The 26,311-nt window shown below is 45.7% G+C and overlaps 1 protein-coding gene and 1 long non-coding RNA gene across 2 annotated transcripts in view; one reads left to right on the top strand and one right to left on the bottom strand.

Annotated features, from left to right (window-relative positions):
• LOC309834577 overlaps positions 1-16,332 on the top strand; it is a 40,915-nt gene extending 24,583 nt beyond the window's left edge. Inside the window, exon 3 of the long non-coding RNA XR_014297870.1 lies at positions 16,257-16,332. This is a non-coding gene — a long non-coding RNA (uncharacterized lncRNA). The remainder of the gene's footprint in view (positions 1-16,256) is intronic.
• Positions 16,333-19,614: 3,282 nt separating this feature from the next.
• Positions 19,615-20,791, bottom strand: LOC309834308 (lathosterol oxidase-like; the record flags this gene model as incomplete). The annotated part of the gene is given in 3 exon segments (XM_082672968.1): positions 19,615-20,374; positions 20,623-20,644; positions 20,647-20,791. Coding segments are annotated over 3 exon segments (927 nt in total).
• Positions 20,792-26,311: the final 5,520 nt, after the last annotated feature.

Below are 26,311 nucleotides of genomic sequence, written 5' to 3'. Positions count from 1 at the left end.
TTGCATCATCATTTCCTAAGCACTTTGAAGCTATCAGCTATTTGCTTTCACAATCACATCATTATTTCTTGTTGAATGCTTGTGTCTCCCACTGGAAGTGCTGGGAGGGCAGGGACCCGTCTCTGGATTATCTGCTGCTGAATTTCCACCATCTGGTGTCCAGAATTCAATGAACTGAATTTTTGTTAGATGATGACATAAAATGCAATGACTGCTTCTGAGTGTCATCTGGACTGGGAGAAAGCATCCCAGCCTGGGTACCTGAGCGTGATGTCACTGTTTCAGTAGTGACGGGGAGGGGGCATGGTGGTAGGAAGGTGTGTGTGGTGGTTAGAGCCAGGGCACAAAAATGAGAGAGACCAGCTATGTGTCTGCAGATCAGTTTCTTAACCTCTCTTTCCCCCCACTTCCCTCATTTGGAAAAAGGCGGTAATCCCAACACCTGCCTCCAAGGAGTGTTGTAAGGAAGAAATGAGAGAAGGCAGATAAAGCACTGGGCACCCAGTAAGCGCTCAATAAATGGCAGTATTGCTATCATCTTATCACCATTTCTCCAAGTCCCTGGAGGAGGGCAGTTTCTCCGGCACATTCTTTTATGGGGTTCTGTTCCCTTCATTTAAAGGACATCTTTCTTCTGAGCCCTCAGGGCTTCTGCTGGAGAGACTCAGAGACTTCCCACGAATGTGGAGCTGAGGGCCCCTTTTTTCACACTGCCCACACCGTTGCCTTCAACAGTCTGGGGGCTTCAAGTCTCCAGGTACTTCTGGCCCCCAGCCCAGTCTTTCTGACACTAAGTTTGCTTTTAAGTCTCATCCTAGGGGACCATTTGTCCACCACTTCTGTCTTGTCAGCCCCACATCTCCTTATTGGCTGGGAAATCGGGTCAAAGCAGAAGAAGAGGGAGGCTTAGAACTTACAGGAGAAATTTAGGCCAACCCCCTACAAACTTTCATCTGCAGGACTGGGACACCCGTGAGCTGTCTTTCTGGTTTCCTTCCCATTTGCTTTTATTGTCATCAGCTGTCTTTACAGAGCCAACTGATTTAGTGATCTTTGTGGTCACTGAATATTTCCCCAGCTGTGAGATATTTTATGGGAGAATGTAGTGCAATGATATATATATATATATATATATATATATATATATATATATATATTTGAAAACAAAGGAGTAGCCCAGTAAGTTGAATTTGAGCAATCTGGACAGTTGCACGGTCAGGCCTGCAATTTTTTTTCAAGTATTGCAAATGCTGAATAGTTCTGTGGTTTCCGGCCCTGACCTTTGCACACTGTGACCTTCACTAGTTACCTCAGACTATTTGCATAGCGTTAGTTTTGGGTTTGAAACCAACTCTGTCCTCTTACAGTTGGATTAAGAAGCTGTGGAAATCTATCCTCTCCAGTGGACTTAAAAGATGGTTAAAACTGATAGGAAATCCATTTGCGGCTCTGTGCACACTCCGAGATAACCACCGCACAACGTGGTCTGCCCTTGGGCTTGGGAAGACTTAGATTTCTCCAACCCCCTCCCCGCTGCCAGTTTGGTTCTGCCCTGAACTCACTGTGCAACCTTGGGCAAATGGCTCCATTTCTCTGGTCGTTCATTTCCACCAAGCTCCTTACAAGGTTGTGATGAGGGACAGAGGAGAAGCATTCAAAAGTATTTAGAAAAGTTAGAATTTGTGTATCAAATTATATAATTACATATAAAGATTATGCAAAAAAATGTATATATATATATACATATATATATATATATATAAAAACATCTCTTGCTACTAAGCAGAGAGACAGACAGGTAAGTGGAGGTTGTAAAAGCATTTTCAAAACTATAAGGTCACACACAAGTGCAAGATCACCACTTCTAACAGTGAAGCTGGCCTTGTGGCTGGTGGTGATTTTATCTTGAGGAAAGCCTAGACTGTTGTGCCCACTACGATTTACTGAATATGCTAGTGGAGATGAGGCTTGAGTGGTGACTCTGAGCTGGAACTTGCACGCCTGGGTTAGGTTAAGGTTAAGCTTAGGTTAGTTTAGGTTAAGACATGGCTCTTACCATCCTCTACCATCCTCTTCTTTCATGTTTCTTATCCTCATTCTCCCTCCCCTTTGGTTTCTTTTTTTTATTTGTTCTTTCTATAGAAGTAACACTTACTCTTTGCAGAATATCTAGAAAGTTCATAAAATATTAAAGAAACAGAGAAAAATGCATAATTCCATCCCCTTGAGGCAACCCCTAGACTATTTGCTATTTTCTTCCTTTTGTTGTTGTTGTTACTGGTTTTTTGTTTGTTTGTTTGTTTTGTTTTTTGCGGTACGTGGGCCTCTCACTGTTGTGGCCTCTCCCGTTGCGGAGCACAGGCTCCGGACGCGCAGGCTCAGCGGCCATGGCTCATGGGCCCAGCCACTCCGCGGCATGTGGGATCTTCCCAGACCAGGGCACGAACCCGTGTCCCCTGCATCGGCAGGTGGACTCTCAACGGCTGCGCCACCAGGGAAGCCCCGTTGTTACTGTTTTTAAACTATGCATTTTGAAAACATCATTGAGAGCCTACTGTTTATGAAATTTTGGTATCCCGCTCATCCTTATTTCTGACTCTACCGTAGTAGAACCTTGATGATCTTTAGGGGTGCGTCTCAGGACCTTCTTGAATCCCTATTTTGGTGATACTTGTATAGAGTATGATTTCCCCAATAAAACTTCTCTCTCTGTTTCAGCAGCCGTTGACTATCTGTTCAGGGTTACTTTCTACTACTTTGCATGAACTAGTACACACGTGACAGCAACTGCATTGTACTGTGGCCTGTTGATGGGGCTCCACCACTAACTATGGAATCAGATCCCATGACCTAGTCCCCCCACTACTTGAAACTCCAATTCACATGACCAGAAAGAACAAATGACTCTATGTCTTGGACTTTCAGGATCACTTGTGAACAGTTTTAACCTCAGATATTCCACTGTGACTGTCAAGGGTGCCCTGATCCCCACGCCGTTGCGTAGGAGGGGCAGTTCAAGATTCTGTTTCTCATCTTCTCCCAGGTGGAGTTGGGAGAATTGGAGCCTTGGAGAATCACCTCACTTAGCCTCATTGCCATCCAGGGAGGGGGAACCCACAGCACAAGTCATTATTTTCCAGCTGGTGAAAGGGGTTGAGGTGGGGTTAACAGCACCGTGACTGTAAACTACACACCTGAATCTCTCATCAGGGCCCAGTAGAGGTTCCTTATCAAATGGTCACTGGAAAAATGCAAATGGTGACCTCTCCCCTGTGCCCTTGAGCTTATCCTGAGTGGAATCAGAATTCTCTCCTCCCATCACTCGAGCGCATGACTTCACGCCAGGGCCTCCTTTTCTGAACACATTGAAACCATTATCCTCCTGGGTGATCCCTGTTTTTCTACATTTGTGATTTCGAGGGAGCCGATAGCATCATCCCCCATTGTCTCAGGCCTTTTGGAGTCCATATTAAGTAACTCCTAGGTGGCCCTGTAGAGGCGGCTTACACATTGCAAGTGAGAGAATGACATGAAAGTGGCTTTAGGGAAAAAAGAGCAAAGTCAAATCAGCAAGTTTGAGCTTGGGTTTCAGGAGTCCCTGTATCACAGAAAGGACTGTGGCCTCCACTGCTTTCCTCTGATTACAGTCTACTGGTTTAATTGAAGGGAGGGAGGCAGTCTCATCCTTCAGAAAAAGAGATTCTAGGGATGGCCAGATTTTCTAAAATTTTTCCGCAGGAAAGTGTCAATCACTCTCTTGCTCAAACATGGCTCCTTGTTAATTTCCAGGATCACATCAAATCTCCAGATATCAATATTTTGATCCCTCCATGACCGCCCTTAATTTATGCTTCCAATTTTATTTCCTTTTTCTCCATCCCTCTTAGTAGATTACACAGTCCCGCCACTGTGTGCTACTGACTAACACCTCCCAACTCTTGCTCAAGTGCTTCCACTCTGCTGGTAGTGGCTTCCCTATTTTCTTTTCAGGGTCACTTCCCACTGTTTACCTAATCTGTAACTGTTAACAAAAGAGCATTCCCTTAGATCACAGGTTATGAACACGCAGGCCACTGGCTGATTCAACCGGCAGGTGACATGACTTGTTTGGCTCTCATAGGGCTTTATGAATTTGAGCCAACATTTTAAAACGAGGAGATTTTACATAACAACCTACCTTTTAACTTAACTTGAAGAATGATACGCTTGCCATACCGTGCCCACGTTTGTGCACGGTGGTAGCTGTGGTTGCAGAGAAGATCCTGGCCCCTGTTGACAGGTCACAGACTCTCCAGCTGTCCCAGTCCCTGCCACTCACTGACAGTCTGTACCTGTGCTTCCACTTGCTTCTGCTTCTCGCATTCATATTCCCTGTCTGGACTCTGCAGGCATTCGTATTTGCAATTCCTGCTTTAAATGAAACAATAATTTAAAAATAATTAAGACACACTCAGGAAGTCTTCTAAAGCACTACTCGACACAGGAACGTGCTGCCTAGAACATGACATTGCAGAGTTGGAGGGGATGTCTAGGTTGTGCTCTGGTGAAAGCCTAAATCTCCCCATTCTGGTTGAGGCCCATGAGCACATATGCGGGCAGACCGTGAGGATGAGACGGGGAATGTGGAAACAGAGAGGACTCCAGGGTGGTGCCCAGTGTGGACAAGATTTGTGCAGCCTAGAAGGAGACCTAATGAAGGGCCCTAGGTTCCATGGTCTGTTGTAACAATGGAAAAGGTTGTACTTCAGTGAGGGAGGCACTGGACTTTCATTCAAAGTGACTGTTATACCATGTCCTGGGCAACAAGAAATCAATGATGATGACTGGAGGCTTTTCTTGGTCAAAAGACAAATGGAACTAAAAGGGAAGAAACTGGACAAGGTGTTCCCTTGTTCTTTTCAGCCCTCTTGGCAAAAGCAGAGATGGCAGATAAGCTTTATCTTTTGGTATGCCTGTGCCGCCTGATTGGTACTGGCTGTCTAGGAAGCCGTGTTGAGAAAGATTCTCAGATTAGTGGGCTCAACATTTGGATAAAATGCTGTGATCGATTAGCGATGTCTACTAAGAGCATTGAATTGGAAGTAGCGAAATGCATGCCACACATTTGTATCCTTGGGTGAATGAGTATTTTGTTGTCAGCAAAGCACTTCATGACCTCTATGGAGACAGAACATTTTGCTATAGAATGTGATGACAGTTACTCTGCATTTTTTGTACTTCTTTCTTTTTTTGTTTTTCCTTAGGATTCCAACGTTTTTTTAAAAAAAACATTTTAAAAATATTTATTTATTTATTTTGGCTGCGCTGGGTCTTAGTTGTGGCACGCGGGATCTTCATTGTGGCATGTGGGATCTTTAGTTGCGGCACACGGACTCTTAGTTGCAGCCTGCATGTGGTATCTAGTTCCCCGACTGGGGATTGAACCCGGGCCCCCTGCATTGGGAGCGTGGAGTCTTACCCACGGGACCACCAGGGAAGTCCCCCAAAGGTTTTTATTTGTTTTCTTTTCTTTTTTCTTTTTTTTTTTTTGCGGTACGTGGGCCTCTTACTGTTGTGGCCTCTCCCGTTGCGGAGCACAGGCTCTGGACGGGCAGGCCCAGCAGCCATGGCTCAGGGGCCCTGCCGCTCCGCAGCACGTGGGATCTTCCTGGACCGGGGCACGAACCCATGTCCCCTGCATCGGCAGGCAGACTCTCAACCACTGCGCCACCAGGGAAGCCCATATTTGTTTTCTTTTTAAGTGAAAATGCCATGTGTTTTGGCTGTGCTGAAAGGAACTAAAGAGAACTAACCCTTTTTTGACAACTCTTGGCCTGAGAGTTAAGGGGGAGGCCCCTGCTGGGGCTGGGGGCAGGGCTGACACAGGCGTTGGGAGCCCAGAGCTGTGGGCGAGGCTGCTTGTGTTCTGAGACCCTCCTTCCTTTTGCTCCTGCTCAAGCCAGGAGGTTTCTGGTTTTTATTTAAGGGAAGTCATTTCGTTGTTATACCTTGTATCCAACCACTGTTAGCCAATAGCTGTCCCCATTTTGGGGGTCTCACCCCTTCACCTCCCTCTGCTTCCTGCCCTCATCTCCATAAATATTCAAACCCAGAGGCTCCAGGTCTTGACATCTCAGAGGCAGTCTTGGCCCAGAGTCCTGAACAGCGGGCCTCACTCGAAGGCTGGTACATTAGCCTGTGACTTGGCTCGTGGGTGTGACAACCTTCAAGAGGCCTCAGGACACATCTTTTCAGGCATTCTCCTGGATGGCCTTTTCTGGTGGTTTTGTTCACAAGATGCCTTCAGAGAGCATCATGGGGTGTGGGGGAGAAGCAGGAAGGGACTAAGGGGCTGCTTACTGTGGATTCTCACCAGCACGCCTGGAGGAAGCATTTTTTTGTTTGTTTGGTTTTTTTTTGTGGTATGCGTGCCTCTCACTGTTGTGGCCTCTCCCGTTGCAGAGCACAGGCTCCAAACACGCAGGCTCAGCGGCCATGGCTCACGGGCCCAGCCGCTCCGCGGCCTGTGGGATCCTACCGGACCGGGGCACGAACCCGTGTCCCCTGCATTGGCAAGCGGACTCTCAACCACTGCACCACCAGGGAAGCCCGGAAGCGGTTTTATGTATCAGAACCGTGGCGGCAACTTTCTCTCCCCACTTAGGGAGGTTCGGAGGGGATGTGGTGGAATAGATGGTAATGCAGGCTTCCTTTGGAAGAGCCCCAGATAATTCTCATGGACGCCTTCTTAATTTCTCTCTTTCCGTCTGTTGGAGTCTAGAATTTCTCCCCAAGAGCCATTCCTTAAAAGTAACTCCACAGCTTCCCTGGTGGCGCAGTGGTTGAGAATCTGCCTGCTAATGCAGGGGACGTGGGTTCGAGCCCTGGTCTGGGAGGATCCCACATGCCACGGAGCAACTAGGCCCGTGAGCCACAACTACTGAGCTTGTGCGTCTGGAGCCTGTGCTCCGTGACAGTGAGAAGCCCGTGCACTGCGATGAAGAGTGGCCCCCGCTCGCTCCAACTAGAGAAAGCCCTCGCACAGAAACGAAGACCCAACACAGCCAAAAATAAATAACTTTTTTTTTTTTTTTTTAAATTTTATTTAACTCCAGTACTCACTCTTTTAAAAGACAGGTCCATGGGGCAGATGTTCTTTTAAAATGCCTGGGATATGAGGTGAATACAACACTAGTCCAGGACTGGAGAGTCCTAGACTGAGTTTTGACTCTGCCCCCAGGTAATCTGAGTCCTCCCTTGGGTTTCAGTTCCCTCACCTGTGCGGTGGGAGAATGGAGTTCAGGCATCCTGACGCCACCTACCTTTCTCTCTGTGTAGAATTAATTCTAAACCTTCCCACTCAGGGCGACAGGGGAAATCCCTATGCACCTTCCTCTTCTCCCGCAGCCGTCAGCTTCCAGTACTTTCCACAGCTGAAAGTCAATGGGAATATCACAGGCAGCCTCTTGAAAGAGGAAAATGTCACAGAAAGTTGGCATGCCCCCCCCACCCCGCCCCGAGTGGGTCGTGAATGTGAGTGTTTGGGGCAGGAGGCAGATGTTTGAAATAAAAGCCGGGGCTGTCGGGGCTGGAGAAGGGGTGAAGAGCAGGCTGTGTGAAGCACTGCAGGGCCCTAAGACCTCAAAAGCTCATGTCACCCCCTGTCCTATTTGTAATTCAAATAGAAATACTAAACAACAAAATAGGTATCAAGAATCTAACGTAGTTTTGAATTTTTAATGCTCTTTTGGAACTATAATATAACAAATTCTTTCAAAACTCTCTCCCAGGGTGGTGCGGTGATGGAGGATGCTTGTGCTTTGCCAAGGTCATTATCACAGTCCTGGCCTCCTCCACACCTGGTGCGGAGTCACCTCCCTTTCTTGGTCACCGCATCCATATCTGACCCTGAAACAAGTCACATCTCCCTGGTGTCTCCGTTTGCAAAACAAAGAGTTTGGAATAAAGTTTCTCTAAAAACACTTCATAGAGTCCACATTTTATCACTTCACAGATAAATCTGGTGCTTTGTTTTGTTTTTAAAAGTCTACCTATTGAGGAGTCTGCGCTAAAGCAAACATAAACAACAACAAAGCCCTGCAGTGTTGTTTTTTTTTAACATCTTTATTGGAGTATAATTGCTTTACAATGATGTGTTAGTTTCTGCTGTATAACAAAGTGAATCAGTTATACATATACATATGTTCCCATATCTCTTCGCTCTTGCGTCTCCCTCCCTCCCACCCTCCCTATCCCACCCCTCTAGGTGGTCGCAAAGCACCGAGCTGATCTCCCTGTGTTATGAGGCTGCTTCCCACTAGCTATCTGTTTTACGTTTGGTAGTGTATATATGTCCATGCCACTCTCTCACTTCGTCCCAGCTTACCCTTCCGTCTCCCCGTGTCCTCAAGTCCATTCTCTGCGTCTGTGTCTTTATTCCCCCTGCAGTGTTTTGCGTGGGAAGCAATCTGGTTTTCTGCAAGCCTATCCTATCTGCCTAGGGTTGGGGGGCTGAGGACCAGGAAGTGTGGTGAACAATAATACTTTTGGGTGTTTTTCTTTTTTCCTTGCAAATGGATCCACCTTGGGCTGGGGGAATGTGTGAGAACATAGGGAACATTCCATTCTGGTGTCACCTGGCTCCTGTCCCGCTACTATTAGAGGGATCTGGTAACAGTTAAAGCATTGTTCCAAGGGGCTTTGTGTCGCTTTCTTCTGCCTTTCAAAAAGCCCCCTTTTAACCTCCAAAAGTGGTGGGTTAAAGGGAGGGTCCTGAGGGAGAAGCTCACAGGCTTGGCCTGTTCCCTTGTCCCACTTTGGCCACCCCCCTCCCCTCTGTCTCAAGGCCAAAAGAGAGAAAGTTCTGCATTGGCTTCAAACAGAAAAGCTCTTTTCAGGGACGGGTGGGAGGGCAGGGTAGCTTCGGGGTAAGAGTGGCCATTTTCCAACTTCTGAAACAGCCTCCTGTGTCAGAAGAAAACATGAGCAACTGGAAGGAAGGAAAATGCGATTTTTATCAGATTTGTGAAAGCAGTAGAGGGTGGAGGTGGCGTGGATGCAGGGCTGATGGAACAGGGTGAGCATTTCCTCTTGGCTGGTTTCAGAGCCTCCTCTACACGGGCTGCTTCCACATTTTCAGGGAGGTTGCGAGTGATTGAAAGATGCAGGGAAATTGTTGAGTTGGTTCGGCAGCTGGGGTGCTGTCCTCCAGGAAAGCCCCACTGGGTGCTGAGCCGTGCCGCCTTCTCATCTCTTATGAATGTCACTTCCCTGAGGCACCATCTGGGTAGAGCCCTGGGGCCTCAAGGAAGGTGGTGCCCTCCCTGGGATGGTAAATTTCAGGGGTTTGAAAATATGAGAGAAGAGTCTCTTTCTCTTACTAGTTAGAAATAAAACCAAAACTTTTTTTTCTGAAAGCAGACTATGGCTGGATATTTCTGGAGACCCTTGAGAAGGCAGAATAATTACATGGAAAAATGCTCATAATTTAATGTTTAGTGAAAAAATAGGTTACAGAACATTAGGTATAGTATGATCCCAAACTTAGATTATATTAATACATAAACATATAGGTGTACGTGTGTGTGCATGTGTGTGTATGCGTATGCTAACTGATAATAACTGTATGCTAACAGTTATTATCTCTGGGGGAAGAAACTGTTATGGACTGAATGTTTGTGTCCTCCTAAAATTCATATGTTGAAATCCTAACCCCACCAATGTGATGGAATTAGGAGGTGGGCCCTTTGGGAGGTGATTGGGTCATGGGGGGTTAGCCCTCATGAATGGGATTAGTGCCCAGAGACCTCTCCCCCTTCCACCATGGGAGGACACAGCAAGATGGCCTTCTATGAACCAGGAAGTCGCCCATCACCTGATATCGAATCTGCTAGTGCCTTGACCTTTGACTTCCCAGGCTCCCGAACTGTTAGAAATAAGCTTCTGTCATTTATAACCCACCCAGTCTCTGGTATTCTGTTACAGCAGCCCAAACTGACTAAAACAGGGATTATGGGTGATGTTTACTTCCGGTTTGTGCTTTCCTGTACTTCCCCAATCTTATACAATGAAATGAATCGCTCTCACAACGTGCCCAGAAATGTTAAGAATTTTGTCGTCCTTGAGGCTTTGTGAGCTTTCTTTCCATGGGAGCATTTATAGGTTTTGAGTTTCCCTTCACACACCGTAAGAGTGATGGACCTATTCCCTATCTGCCTTCAACAGTATAAGGGTACCCGCCTCAGTCCGTGGGATGTCCATGAAAGCCTTTCATCCTGGACACAAAATGCAAATGTTCCCCCAGGATCCTGCAGCCCTGCAACCCGGTGCCCGGGATCCCTTAGTTTGTCAGCTGTCCCTGCCTTGCTTGCTTTTGGAGCTAATTCTTTTCAAGGTAAACTTGAATCGGCCCCCATCCTCACTCCCACTCTCCACACCTGCCACCAGCTTTATATTTTAACGAATTTATTTGTTTTGGGTAAGCTCTGATAGTCTGAGGCAGGCTTGGAGCTGACACAGATACACGACCACCTGAGATTTTAGGGAGATCATTCTGTCCTGTGTTTCTCAAATTTTCTCCCTTACAGTAGCGTATGGAAATGGATTATGTCTCCTTCCTGGTCTTAAACATCCATAAAAACTTTGTGATGCTGTAATATTTCTGTGTGTGTTTTAATAAAAGCTAAAATAAGGTTTTATATTGCCGCTTTAAAAACTTAGCAGGGAAAATAAAAATTAAAGTTAAAAAAATAAATGAGAATAAAACTGGTGTCTCGGGAAGGATGGGTTGCTTGCCCTGTGCCTTTGGGTGTCCCTAGCTCCTGCCATATTCCTGCAAGGATACTGGTCCCTCAATATGAGAAACAAGGGTTTGGAGCTACTAAATTCTACCTGTAGGGTGTAGAAGGCCTGGACAGGCCACTCCCTTCAGTGTTCCCTTTGCGGTTGTTAGAGAGATGAAGACAGACCTTTCCTATCCTTCAGAAAGAAATATCTGCAAAGAAGTTTCACTTAACAATATTGGCCAATTGTTATATAGCAAATCTTTGATGCATTATTTTGCTGATGGGATTTCTGTCTCTTTTCTCCATTTTAGTAAGGATTCCCTCCCAAAGTAGTCGGGAGCCATGCTAGAGGCAGGAAGTGAGGGAGGCCAAAATAGGTCCTTCTGACATAGATGTAATTTAAACTTCTCACCCTGATGACCATGAAGCTGAGGTCCAGAGAGGGAAGTTAGGAGGAGACAGGCACTAAAATTCATTACCAGGGGCTGAGCACAGGACTACATAGTCCTTTCCACACCATGCCTCGTTAATCTTCACAACCCTGTGAGGAAGGGGTATCATCTCCACTTTTCAGATGAAAAAATGGAGGCTCGGAGAGGTCATTTAACTTCCTAAAGTCACGTAGACCATAAGCAGAGCTGAGACCTTCTCTCCAACTGACTTGACTGGAAAGCCAGGGGTGTCTCCACCCATGTTGTGGTTCTTTAGGTCTCCATGCTCACCATCTTCCTGGAGGTATGTCATAGGAGTTTGTAACATACGTTTATCAGAGTGCTCATGTCTGGAAACAGTTAACTTTTAAATTAAATTGGGAGGAAGTTCTGTCCCTCACCTGCTCATATGCTTTCTTGGGTAGAAATGAAAGGAAGGACAGGAGTGGGTGAGGAATATAGCGGCATGGAGGGTTGCAGGTGTGTGGTGTCATGAAGAATGTTCTGGAACATGCTGTTAATACATGCAGACTGTTTAGGAATTATTGTCATATTTTGCTTTCCTATGCATTAGAAAAGACACACACCTGTTTTCCAGTGGGAAAGTCATCTGTCATTTGGTTGTGGCAGAATACAGGTTAAGAACCGTCACAAACAACCGTGCTTTGGGGGACTCACCTGAGACTACTCTGACTGATTAGTAACAACTTTAATCAGAATCCAGGTTTCCCATTTTCCAGTCCAAAACGTGTGTAACATTGTCACTTTTAAGATTTGGCCTGTGAGTGTTGACTTACATGATACTTTAACTGAGAAGAAGAATTTGGCCACCTCAGAGAACCCCAAAGGCTTTACCTAAGACCAGTGAAATAAACAGACCCAACCTTAAAGGTCTGCACTTTGCACATGTTTCTTCCTTAAGCCATTAATCCACGTAGCAAATGGTTATTGAGGAAATGCTTGTTAAATACTATTTTTTACAAATTAATTATTTATTTATTTTTGGCTGCATTGGGTCTTCGTTGCTGTGCACGGGCTTTCTCTAGTTGCGGCAAGCAGGGGCTACTCTTCATTGCAGTGTGCGGGCTTCTCATTGTGGTGGCTTCTCTTGTTGCAGAGCACAGGCTCTAGGCACGCGGGCTTCAGTAGTTGTGGCGCACGGCTCAGTAGTTGTGGCGCACGGGCTTAGTTGCTCCACGGCATGTGGGATCTTCCCGGACCAGGGCTCGAACCCTTGTGCCCTGTATTGGCAGGCAGATTCTTAACCACTGTGCAACCAGGGAAGCCCTCGTTAAATACTTTTCAGATGTATGACTGAACATCTACTGTGTACTTAGGGAGGGGGTCTTCACCCACTTTAGGGATCTGATGAAAGCTGTCCTTGTGGCAGACAAATGAACATCCTCAAAAATATTTACAGACATTTTTAGAGGGTTATTGGACCTGCTGAAGTCTGCGCTTTGAGGTCATAGACCCCAGGTGAAGAGCCCCTGATCTAAGGGCTCAACCTTGAATCAGACAGTTTCTGTTCTCGAGTCACTCGTAACCTGGGTAGTTACCGCTTAACCATGAATTTCTCAGCCCATTTCATTTCAGGATTGACAAGCATGATCTGGTAATGAAGTAAAATATGTTTCTCATTACAATTCTCACGGCACTGAGAGGAAAGCCATTCATGTTCAAGCTTTAAGAGAAAGGCTTCATGCCAAGTACCATGGGGGCACAAAGACATACCCCACACAGTCTCTGCCCCCGAGGAGTCCTTTATCTCCTAGGAAGTATGGACAGTGATACCGAAACATAGCAGTTTCAAGGTCTGGTGAGTGGGACCGCTGATGAGCAGGGAGGGTGCCTGGTGGGCTCAGGTGACAGGAGGGGAAGCTGAGGCCAAATCTCTGCAGTTCCTGTGATGGAGACACAGAGCAGGGTTCCAGGCAGGGTAAGTACTCAGATACTGCGGCTGTTAAATCTCACCCTAGAGCCCAACATCCAATATTACTGGAAATAATTGCAGAGTGGGGGTGGGTATCATGGAGCCGGGGGACCTGGGTAGGAATCCTGACTCTACCAGTCACTGCCTGGGTGTCCTCAGGCCAGTTCCTTAATGTCTCTGAGCCCCCATTTCCTCATAATATTACTGAAAAAAAATTAGAAATAAGACATAATACAGTATACATTGGCTGCCTAACAGGTTAAGGTGTGTTAGTTTTCACCCCCTAGTAAGGCAGGAGCCAGGGTGATGTTAGCTCCTCTGACGTGGCCCCTTATCAACTCCTCCAAGTGGTCATGTCTGCCCAACTTCCCAGGCAGCCACTCATTCCTTCCAACCCATTTCACCAGACAGCTTTGGGAAGGAGCAGGGCATCTGGAAACTGGAAGTTCAGTCCCAGTCCCCTCACTCACCAGTTTGTGAGTAGCTACTTAACACCTGTTCCTCAGTTTCCTCATCTGTAAAATGGGGATATGATATGTGTCTCACAGAGCTGTGGTGAAGATTAAGTGAGAGACTACATGTTGCAAAAAATCAAGCCATTGTGAGTGATCCACAAAAATGCCTGTTGACACCATGATGATCTCACTGAGTCCGGGAGGAAGAGTAGGGACCAAGGCAAGGTCGCCTGGCTTGTCCTCTCTGAAGAGAAGATGGAAAAAGAGATCAGATGGAGACTGGGGCTAATGATTTGGTGTATTCTCTTTCTTTGGGCTCATCAAAACAGAACTACAAGGGGCCTTGAAAGGGAGAGAATGCATGTTTGCCCTGAGCCTGCTCTATGCCAGGCACCGAGGGAGGTGCTTTGTATAAATGAGCTTATTTCATCCCGAGGTCAGCATGCTTATTGCATTTCAGAGATGATACAACTGAAGCTCAGGAGACCCTTTCAAGAAACTTGTAATCAGGATTGCCCTTGAGTGTAACAGAAGATGGTTTGTTCAGAGGGAAAAAATGGAGATCAAAGACAGGTCAAGTGGAAGAGGAGAGAAGATGCAATCCTGAATCTTTCTGGCATCCTCTTTGCAAAGACTTAGCATTTCACAGAATACTAACGTTTCAGAGCTAGAAAGGAGCATATGGAGATGATCTAGGTTAGATTCTCTTTTGTAAGGTGAGGTTCAGAACCTGTAGGGGACTTGCCCAAACTCATGGCTGCAGAGCAGAGGGGGCTAGACTATAATTTAACCCTCTGGGCCCTGAATCCAGCCTTGCTCCATTGCCCCATTATTCCATACTTCTGTGTGTGCCTGTGTGTCTGACTAGGAAAGGAAAAACCTGGAGAGAAAAAATCTCTTTTGAGAGCATCACTCAAGTGAGAGGCTCAGGGATTCGCTGAAAACACGTTAGACATTTCGGCATTGCTGAGATGATTGTCGGTAACACTTGACAGGTTGCTTTTATGTCCATAACTTGTCTTTCTGGGTCTTGTGTAAGCAGGGCAGGTTGGCTCTGGGACCTTTGGCATTCACATGAGCTAAGAATGCTTTACTACAACTACACTTTGCTACTTGAACATTATTAGTTTTGAAAAATGCTGTCTGGTCTCAGACCTTGAGTTAAACTTGGAACTGATAGAGCAGTAAAATGCAGTATAGATACAGTGAGCTGTGGACGAGACACACTGATTATTCATTCAGCTCGTGTTTAGGGAGCACCTATACTTACGCTTGCTAAGCTCTTCTGTAGACCTTCCTAATGGAGGGAGAGGATCATAAATGACTAAGTAAAATCCATAATAGTGATAAGGAGAAGGTGACAGGAATTTCTGGAGATGGGGAGTTCAGAGTAGGCCTCACTGAGAAAGGGACATTTGAACAAAGACTTGCAGGAGGCCGGAGAATGAGCCACAGCAGTGACTGGGGAGGAGTTGTTTTGGCCAGAGGGAAGAAGAAGCACAAACTTCTAGAGACAGGAGCCTTCCTGGGAGATGGAGAACTAGCACAGAGGCCAGTGTGGCTGGATCAGTGCGTTAGGAAGAAGTCGTAGGACACGAGGTCAGCGTGGTTGGTACCAGGGGCCAGAGCATGGCAGGGACTGAGGGCTGGACCAGAGTGACAGCAGCTCGGTGGGGAGAGATGGTGTGATACTGAATGTATTTTAAACATATCATCCAATGCGGTTTTAGTTAACAAATATGTGATGTGTGCTTTTAACATTCAAGGTAAATACAGCACAACTCTGAAGCGCTCACCATGAAGATGAAGCGATAAGAAAAGTAAAGACATAGCTGCAATACGAGATCGTGTAAGGCGAAGCCCCAAGGGGAACAAATCACTAGGGGAGATCGTCCTTGTTCCGGGTCAGGGTCAGGGACATAGGCTTTACTGAAATATGTGAAAGGCCTAGCCCAGGAGGCAGCCCTGTTCTTAGGATAAATATTAGTTAATTCACTCGGGCCTGAAGGATGCTGCTTTGCCCTCATGTGCAGAAACATTATGATAATGACTATTGTTCTTTGAATTTTCTTTTTTATTTCTCTTTTCCTTTCCTGTTTCTTTTTTGACTTTAAACAACAGAACTTTATTGTCTCCCAGTTCTGGAGGCTAGAATTCCATAATCAAGATGTCAGCAGAGCCACGCTCCCTGTGACACCTGTAGGGGGTACGAGTTCGCTTCTTTCTGGCTTCTGGTGGTTTGCCAGAGGTCCTTGGCATTCCTCGACTTGCAGTTGCCCCACTCAGATCTCTGCCTTTGTTGTCACATGGTGTTCTCCCTGTGTCTCTGTCTTCACGTGGCTGTCTTGCAATAGGACACCTGTCATATTGGATTAATAGCCCACCCTACTCGAGTAGGACCTCATCTTAACTAATTACATCTGCAACACCCCTATTTCCTAATAAGGTCTCATTTTAATGTACCAGAAATTGTTAGGACTTCAACATATCTTTGCCAGTGGTGGTGGTGGGGACACAACACACTTCTACCCATAACACCAGGCTCATTTGATTATATTTCCTGTCAGGGCTTTTTACAGTAAACTAGCTTTTTTTGCTGTTGTTCATTAAGATTTTATCAATTAATCCTCACACTAATTCCTTGAGGTGGGCCATTATCATCTCTCTTTTGCAGATAGGAAGCTTGCTGAAGATCACACAGCTTGAAGGATTTGGAGGCAGGGTTTGAACCTAAGCAGCTGACTCCCAGGCCTGTCCACTCACGGGGTTACTGTGAAGAGGAAAGGAGTTATAGAATACACGGGGGAGTAGTGGCCTCAAACCGATGGTTCTTATGACAATAAAGTCATTAAACAAATACCAAGCACCTGCTGTATCTTAGACACTCTGTTGTGCTAGAAGACATGTGAGCCCAAGTAGACTCGGTCAGAGTGGACCTTGCAGTCCATGGAAGACAGACACGAATCCAATAACCACACAAATGGATGTGGTTAAGTACAAACTGAGGTTGGTGCTCTGAAGAAAACTGACCCAGTTTTAAGAACATTGAACCGGGAACTGGTCAAGATTGAGGGAGAGGGATATCTCAAAATAATATGATAATTATTAGGAATGAGGGAGTGACTTGGGTGGGATTCAGTGTAAGTGTCTCATAAGTAATCAGATAAATAAGTAACCCAGTGTTCTTTCCATACCATGGGCTGTGGCACAGCAGTGAATTGTGAAATCAATTTGGTGGCTGCAACTGGCATTTTAAAAATAAAATGGAACAGCATCAAACATCAGAGGCCTTGTCCATAGGAAGAGAGGTTGTGAAACTTTCAGTTATACAGTATATGTGTGTGTTGAGTGTGACCTGAGTCCTTATGTAAAATGTATTTCATAATGTGTTATCATCAAAGAAGTTAGAGAAACATTAGATGAGCTTTTGTGATCGGGTGGGGTCCTCAGTTTGAATCCCAGCCTCGCTTTACCTTCCCGGGGTCACTTTGGGCAGCTTATTTAATTTCTCCAAGCTGTCTCCTCTCCTGAAATGGAAGAGCATCTCTCCCATCAGTTGCAGGCAAAGAATGAGTCAATGCCTGACGAGTGTCTAGAACAAGGCCCTCTCCCTTCCCACAGTGGCTTGGTCACGTTCAGAGGATGCTCACCTAGCTACGGCAGCCCCCCGCCCCCCACTCCCTCACACCTGTATCCCTTCTAGACAGTGAGCACCCAGAGCCCCTTGCACCACGAAGCAACCTCTTTTTGTGCCCCACGTCACAACTCCTTGCCCGGCCCTGCAGCTTTGGGCGGTGGTGGTGGAGTGTTCTTTGCCCACTGCCAGTGTCAGGGCTTTCTCTGTAGCTGAGGAAGCCTGCTCAGCCCACGTGTAGGTATAGCCTGGAGCTGGGGGCCCTTAGTGTCGCTGGAGAAACCCTCAACCATGAGGAGAGTGGCTGACAGGTAAATGCCTCAGTCTCCAGTCCTTCAGACTCACACCCTATACCGTCCCTGGGGGGACTGGGCTCCGTTTCCCAAGGCGGTAACCAGCTCTATAATGTACCCTTAACTGACTTTCTCCCTGCTGGTCTCGCTTTCCTATGTCCCTCATCCTGCTTCCTGGGATCTTTTCCCAAGAAATTACCTGCTCCCAAGTACTTCTTTCAGGCTTTACTTCCAGGGAACCATTTGAAGTCAGGCCAGCACCGAAATAGGCTCAGGTAACTTTTCTCAACAGCTCCCAGTTAAGGAAATTCCATCCAACCTGCTTGCTGGCTCTCACTTCCCTGGACTAATGAAAACTCAGAAGGCGGGGACAAGGAAATCCCAGAGAATCCACACTATATGTTGATTTTTGGCAGCCTTCTCAGTTTGAGTTTGAGTTCGGGCCAGGTTGGTTCATGCCTGACATTCTTTCGCGTTCTGGAGGATTCACAGCGAGTATTAATTAATTGCATCATAACAAATACATGAAGGTAATGACAGTTGTCATTTAGTGAGCAACTTGTTCTATTAATCTTAAATGTTCTATTTCAACTTCTATTAATATTATTAGAAATTTAAATGTAATATTTAAATTTTAATTTCTTTTTTAACAGCTTTCTTAAGATGTAATTCACATACCATACCATACAATTCACCCATTTGAAGTGTACAATTCAATGGTTTTTAGTAAATTTACAGAGCTGTTCAGCTATCACCACAGTCAGTTTTAGAAGATTTTCATCATCACACAAAATAATCCCTTATCCATTAGCAGTCCTTCCTTCCTTCTCCCAAACATCCCCGCCCCGCAACCCCTGGCAACCACTAATCTATTTTCTATCTCCATGGATTTGGGGACAATTCATAGAAACAGAATCATTTGTGGTCATTTGTGTTTGGCTTCTTTTACTCTGTATAATATTATCAAGGTTCATCGAAGTTGTAGCGCGTATCAGTATTTGATTTCTTTTTATTACCAAATAACATTTTATTGTATGGACGTACCATGTATCTATTACTTTTTTTTTAATAGTCATAATCAACTTTTATTGATTTTACATAAACAGCTTAGAGAATGCCTTTGGAAACCATGTTTTCCCAACATATTTATGTTACAACACACGACATTTCTTTATGAAAGTATTTGTTAAATCTTTTTGCAGAGTGAGTGGGGAGAAATGAAGAAAGAGGAGGGGAAATAAGATTTCAAAACTAATCTTCAGTGATAGGCCTAAATATTTGGCAATTATTTTCTTTTATAGAAAATCACCGGATTGTAACTTTGAAACATACCAAAAGTGCAGCGCATCAATTTAATTAAAAAACCAGTGGTGTCTAATATATTCTTTGGGCATCAAATTTCCCTTTCTAAATATAATCAGGGTCATATAATTTTACACTTATTAAATAATGGTTGAAAACAATAACCATCAAAATCTTTAAATAATCCCAGATCTGGATTAAATCATGGTAGTATTAATATTTTCTAAAATTCCAATTTATTTGTTCATCAGTAAAATGTAACAGTTGACAATGTCTCCAGAGAATAAGTTTTCTATGTGTAGGAAGACAATAATCTTATAACACCTGCCATTAATCAGGTCACTGAGCTATCACAATTTATTTTCACACTGATTTTTCCACTTCCACAAAGTACAAGTAGTGGTTATCATACCAATTCTGAGTACTTAATCATTCCTGAAACAAGGAACCATCTTCATATTAGTACTTCTTTGTTATGGTGTTTAGTCTTGATATCATTAAGCACAATGAGTTTTACTTAATGAATATGGATGAATTAAGGCAAAAGGACATAACCTGGTCCCCTCAATAATTTATCCTCTACCTTTTAAAAAACTGTTGTTGAGGCTATACAAATTACAGATCTACGGCTGGAAAGACACAACTTCTCCCTTAGACCAACATTCAGTATTTTGAGCACGAGGTTAAAGTCATGGTGTTCACGGCATGTTCCCTTGTTCTACCATTATGGTCGTTCCTCGCCTGTACCCACAATACTGATTTTCAAATGATACTGTTCGCTTGCTATGCGTCCTGGCTGTAGATTATTTTCCTTGTTTAAAAATATTTAATAATTGGGCAATAATCGACTCAGTCTTTGTAAACTCTCCATTGAATATTTTTTCATTTTTACCACCACTTACTGCATGGCTGTTGCACTTTTTTTCTGTCATCTTCTTCACATGATTAAGTGGTCTGTTCCCTTCAAAGGAGGAGGGAATTTTGAATGAGCCTCCAATTCTATCCCACAATGTGAAATACTGTCCATAGTTATAGTCAAAGAGCATGTGGTGGTCTGTGTGATGAGCTGAGCCATTAATAAATGGCCTGAAGATATGGGGAACACGAAAATCACCATCATGAATAGAAATTGTCCAGATATTGACCAAGATGTACAAACCTAAATGAACTACCTTGTGTAATGGGAAGATAAATGGGTATATGTGGTAAGGTAGACCCTGAAGGAAGCCATCCAGAGGATGAAAAGCATGACTTGCAAATGGAGTTGGGATCTTCCAGATATGATGAGGTTTGTGTAAGCGCTTATATACAAGTCTATGATGAAGGCCTCTGTGAATCCAGTACATCAGCATGTCAGTGAAAAAGAGAAAGGACAGTACACAGGCAATGAATCGAAGCCAGCCGTATGGAAACTCCTCTATGCCTTCACGTAGTTTGCTATAACCTCTCACCTCTAGCAGGAGCACTGAGACCGTGGGGATGCTTATCCGTGGCATTGACTGGACAGAATGCATAATCTCTCGATAGACTTGGTTCTTTAAAAATTGTGGGTGTTGGGCTTCCCTGGTGGCTCAGTGGTTGAGAATCTGCCTGTTAATTCAGGGGACACGGGTTCGAGCCCTGGTCTGGGAAGATCCCACATGCCGCGGAGCGACTAGGCCCGTGAGTCACAACTACTGAGCCTGCGCGTCTGGAGCCTGTGCTCCGCACCGAGAGGCCGCGATAGTGAGAGGCCTGCGCACCGCAATGAAGAGTGGCCCCCACTCGCCGCAACTAGAGAAAGCCCTCGCACAGAAACGAAGATCCAACACAGGAAGAAGAGTTCCTTTAAAAAAAAAAGAAACAAAGGATATAAGCACCGAGATTTGTTATAATCAGGAGACTGACAGCTTGTCGGAAGATGCTGTCCTCTGGCCATGTGGCTGGATATATGTACGGTGTAAAACAATAATAATCTGCCGCCTTGAGTACAAGCTCCATCTTAGCCCCTAGAAAGGGTCCGCCACCCGCTGCTGATTCGGTTCCTGCGGGGCCCCGGCTGCTCCAGCTACTCTCTATTACTTTTTGATTGTCTCTTTTCTTCACCGTAGTACTCCTAACACCTAGAACAGTGCCTGCCACAAAAACTGTTGGATAAATATATATGAGATATATGAATGAGTAATTGGTGAGAGATCTCACAGTAGGAATGAAACTTAGTCCAAAAACTAAGCTGTGAAAGAGGTATACGGTTTCTTTATTTTTCTATAACTAAGTTAAATTCCTATTTTGAGAACCATCCTGTGCAATTCAGGGTCTCCTAGCCTGAGAATACATCTGTCTCCAGGATCATCCCCTACCCACACTGGCATCTTCTGAGACAGCCTCATTCCCCAAGATTGCAGGTATAGGAGTCCATCAGGCAGGATGCAGCTAGCTTACCTCCTTTTCCAGCAGGGATTCTCCTTGAAACTTCCCTGCCTTCCAGTGTGCAGGTGTCGCTGCCAGGCAAGCCTGAGGAATAGCTGTGAGGCTGTCTGAGATCCTCTCTGCCTGGACACACAGCTGGTGGCTCCTTCTCTGGAGTCCTGCAACCTACCCAGGTGTTGCAGACTGACAGAGGACAATTGGATTGTCCCCAGTACTTGACTCTTGTTCTCATCCCCTGACTGCCCGCTTTTTTAGCTAGCTATAGTGGGAAGAGCAGAGGCTTGATCCAATAGCCACAAGTTCAAATTCAGGTTCTTATCAACCTAGCTGTATGATCTTGGACAATTCCTTTCCCTCTCCTGAGCCTCACTTTCCTTACTGGTAGTGTTATGGGGGTGAACAGTATAATGCCTATGTCCCCCCAAAGTCTACTGGCCCTTTTGTCCCTATGTGTTGAGGCTGTTCTGACGTCAACATAAACACGAAGCAGTTTTGTACTTTGGATGATCACCACCCTGCCTACTCCTATCCTCAGCCCCACTCGCTCTACTCCAGCCTTCATGGTCGACTCGGCATTTCTCTAATGCTCCAAGCATGTTCCCATTCCAGGATCTTTGCGTTTTCTGTTTCTCTGCCTGGAATGCTCTTCTCCTAGACACCGGCAGGGCTAACTCCCTCATTTCCCTTAGTTTTTGATGAAAACTCACTTCTTACAGGAAGACTCCCTGGCCTGCCTCAACACCACTCCTCTTCCCCCTCACATACCACCCGCCCAGTCTGTCTCCTTCCTTGACCTCGGTTTGCCCCCAGCTTGTACCACTACCTGACATCTGCCATCCTTCTTCATCATGTGTCTTCCCCACCATAATGTCAGCTACAGGAGAACAGATTTTGATCAGTTGAGCTTGCTAGTGCAGCCCCAGCACCCAGAATCGTTTGCAAGATGTTGTGGGGCTTCCCTGGTGGCACAGTGGTTGAGAGTCCGCCTGCCGATGCAGGGGTCACGGGTTCGTGCCCCAGTCCGGGAAGATCCCATGTGCCACGGAGCGGCTGGGCCCGTGGGCCATGGCCGCTGAGCCTGCATGTCGGAGCCTGTGCTCCACAATGGGAGAGGCCACAACAGTGAGAGGCCTGCCTACCACAAAAAAAAAAAAAAGATGTTGTGAAAATATTTGTTGAATCAATGAATGAACGATGTGGGGAATGGGGAAAGTCTATATTGTCTGGCTTGTCATATTCACTGTCTGCTTTCTGGGCTCAAGCCCGGTGGGGATTTCCCGGCCTCTGAGAAGCCAGTTTCCTCCTCCCCTGCATCTTCCCACCCCCAGCTCTTCAGATGTCTCATCAGCTCCTTTGAATTTGCATGCCCCACACGAGGAGGTCAGCCACAAACCGCCTACAGTTCCGGAAAAGGCAAACTTTAAAAAAACTTTTTTTTTTTCTTCCTGTCTGCATAAAGTGCAGAGGCCTGCCCGAACATCAGTGCGATGGGAACACGCGTGCAGCACGTGGCAGTACCGTCCGCGGCAGGCGCCCAGATGCCTGCTGAGAGGAGCCATGACGAAAGCTGAGATTCAGAGGTGCTACCTCCGCTCACAGCTCCATCCTGGGAGGGAGGTACCGTTCAAAGGTCATGTTTCGGAATCTGAACACACTCCACTTCACCTTCTTTTAGGTTTTAAAAGCTCATCAAGGAAGGGAGAAGTAGAATCTGGAGGAATTGGTATCTGCATAGATGTTGTAGACCCCTGCTCACCCATCTGTCTCTACAGGGCAAACCCTGAGGGTTGTTTATAATGTGCAAGGGGGTCCAGTAGAGGTGTTGACACAACGCATAGAGGACGAGGGCTTTGTCATTTTCTCCTACACTTGACACGGCTGCTTCAATGTGCTAAGGCAGGCAACAGCATAACTGAAGATGTTGGGTTTGTTTGGGGCCTGAGCAGCATGTGGTCTAATAAATTGGGACTGGTTTATTCTAACTCTCTACTCACCTCCAACTTGCTGTGTGACCTTGAATGACATTCCCAGCCTCTCTGAGCCTTAGGCTGATCCTCTACAAAGATCATCCACTGGCAAATTACAATATCAAGTGGTTTTCAAAGGCTAGGCTACTGCTCAGTGCCTTTACAAGGAGATGCCTGAGATGTAAAAGCCTTTGTGTACAATTTGCCTGAGACCTAAAGCGGAAGTGAGAAACAGCTGAATATCTGGTGTGTCCAGTTCTCAGTAGAGATGTGAACATCTTCTGCAAAGCTTCAGGCACCGATGGCTTCCTGTCAGTGTTTTACATCTGAATGCCCAGCTCAGGTGGATTTGTCAGTTTCCATTTCTCCCTTGTTGGTGGCAGGATCGGAGGACTCATGTGAGGAAGCCAGACTCCATCCTTGACCTTCTTCTCTACACACGTCTAATCACCAGTTCGGAGCAATTCCCTGTCCTAAATTGCCTCCAAGTCACCCACTTGTCTCCATTCCCCTGGACACCACCCTGACCCAACTCTCCACCCCACCCAACGCCCTCCTGCAATAGCCCCCTATCCTGTGTCCTCCCTGGTTTGCAGAGCAGCTAGAGTGATGGTCGGAGCTAGACTAGGGTCACCGCCCCCCTCTACCGCTCCAGCTGCTTAAGCTCTTCAAAGCCTCTCCACTGCTCTCCTATAAAGTCCCAGTTCTTCCTATAACTCTCACCGCCTTCTGTGTTCATCTCTGCAGCCCTTCTGCCCACTGCACTTTATAACCCTGGCCACGTGGAATCACTTGCCCCCTTTCCCACATCTGTCCCTCACGTGTGCTGTGCTTCTGTTTGGAACCAGCATCCTTCCCATCTTCACTCGGGGAACTCCCACTTGACCCTTAGGCCCCTCGATTTGGGAGGCACTTTCTCCCCGATCTACTGTCTCTGGCTTAGGCTGAGATTTCTCCTCCTGTGCTAACTGATTAACTGGAGGCATCTGCCTGGAATGCTAGTCTGAGAAGGTTTTGGAGACCAAAGTGAGTGAGAAAGAGAGCTGTGAACGGTTGAAGGCATTTGCAATGGAAGGAGGGGTGTGTGTGTGTGTGTGTGTGCAGTTAAGCCTTCACCACCTGATATGACCCTTCCCCTTGCCTATGTCTAGCTCCCTCCCCCACCCCCACCGCCGTGAAATCCTCTGACTGCTTCTGCTGACACAGATCTCACCTTCTCCAAATGTCTTTGTGTAGAATCGAAGCCACAGAGCTAGCCCTGAATTCTTCCATAATTGCGTTAGGCATCATTTCTGTCTCCTGAGGCTGGGTGCTCCTAGGAAATAAGAAACTTCTAATGGAATCTTCTCTGTTCCCCATCCAGCAGGGCTGGAAAATAGTTGCTGACAGCTGGATGGCTGCTTGCAGCCCTTGCCTCTGGCTCCCCAGTACCCTGTCGATGGTCACGTGTCCTCTTCCCCACAGGCTCTAAGACCCCGAGCTCCCAGTGCTCTGATCTCATCTCCTGCTGTAGCCTGTCTGTGTCATGCTTGAGCTTCTCACGGTTCCCCCACTTCCCACTGTTCAAGTTCATTTCAAATGTCACCTCCTGGAAGACCCTTTCCTGACTGTCCTGCTCCTTTATGACTCTCTAGAAAGTTACGTTTTTTAGACCATGTGTCTTCTTTTGCTGGGTTTCCTTTTTTCTTATTGTCTGGCTCCCCCACCCCCATGCCCCCCAAATATAAACTCCCACATTTTGTCTGTCTTGTTCTCACTGTATCCCCAGACCAGGCACTGTGGCTGAATGGATGGATGAGTGAGTGAATGAATGAATGAACGAATGAGCGAACGCCTGAGGAATGGGCTGTCTGTCATTGAGACTGATCCAGTAGGGGGGCATCTTTTACCAGACTGCTAAGTTCCCAGGCCTTTGGAATTACAGCATCTGGCTCTGCACATTCAGGAGAATTGTAGATGGCCTCTTGCTTTCTGGGAGAAAGCAGTGGAAAGAAAGAAAAGAGAAAGAGACAAAAGGAGAGAGAGAGAGAAGGAAATGGTTGCTGGATTTGAATGTGCACTGGGCCACCTGAAAGGCAAAGGAGGCTTCAGCCACTGTTCTGCTCCCCAGCTTCTCCCACTCCTGGAAAGAAAGGAGGCTGGGAAAGTGTCCCTTCCGGTGGCCATATTTGCTGAAAAACAATAAGCCACGTTTCACAGCTGATGCACCAGAAAGGAACAAATACCCCTCTGACGGGCTCTGAGCCTAGGACTTGAGAATCCCCTGAAGATGTTAAGGGAGTTTAATATTTCCCAGCCGAAAGTGCTTTTGGAGAAAGGAAACAGGGAGGGAGGGAAGCATTTTCCTGTATCCTTTTTGGTCTTAACAAACCAGGACTGTTCCTCCGGAGAATGCTTTGCTTTTTTTTCTGCAGTTTATTCTCAAAACCTGTTCAGTGTTGCTCAAAGGCCGTCTTTCCTCCAGGACCAGGCAGAGAACTTATTAACCTGAGATAGCTGTTTGTTTCTAATATTTTTTACTGTGATAAGTTTGGAAAATACCAAAAAGCAGAATTTTAAGGAAATTAAAACAATCTATATTCCCAGCAGTCAGAGGCAAACCTCCAGGCTTTTGCTTCTCTCATATATGCTTATGAAATTTGGGAACATGTCATATATACTGCTTTCTCATTTGACAATATGTCATAAACCATCATGAACATTCTTACTGAAGAGAAATTGTTTTTGCTTTCTTATTACAAAATAATACACTTTTGCTATAGAGATCTAAAAAAATAAAATGAAATGAACAAAAAAACCCAGATAGCACAGAGACATTGTAAAAATCTGTAATTTCACAATTCAGAGGTAATCACTATACAATATGTACCTAACTATTCTTTAAAAGCATATTCCTAATATATATAAAATATAATTATATCTAAAAGCTATTCTTAAAAGGATAAAAATTGAGCCATGTTGTACGTTCAGTGAGGTCAGGGAAATAGTCTCTCATAATATGACCATTTAAAATCAAGTACATTTCATATACAACATGATTATTATGTGATGGAATATGGCAGTAGCTCCAGTGAAACTTATTTAAGTCACCTTCTCCCTTGCTTTTCTCTACTATGGAGCCTAA

The sequence above is a fragment of the Grampus griseus genome (assembly GCF_964374135.1).
Source record: "Grampus griseus genome assembly, chromosome: 16".
Lineage (NCBI taxonomy): Eukaryota > Metazoa > Chordata > Mammalia > Artiodactyla > Delphinidae > Grampus > Grampus griseus.
Note: the sequence above shows the minus strand (reverse complement) of the source record. Positions and strands in the feature narration are given on the sequence as shown.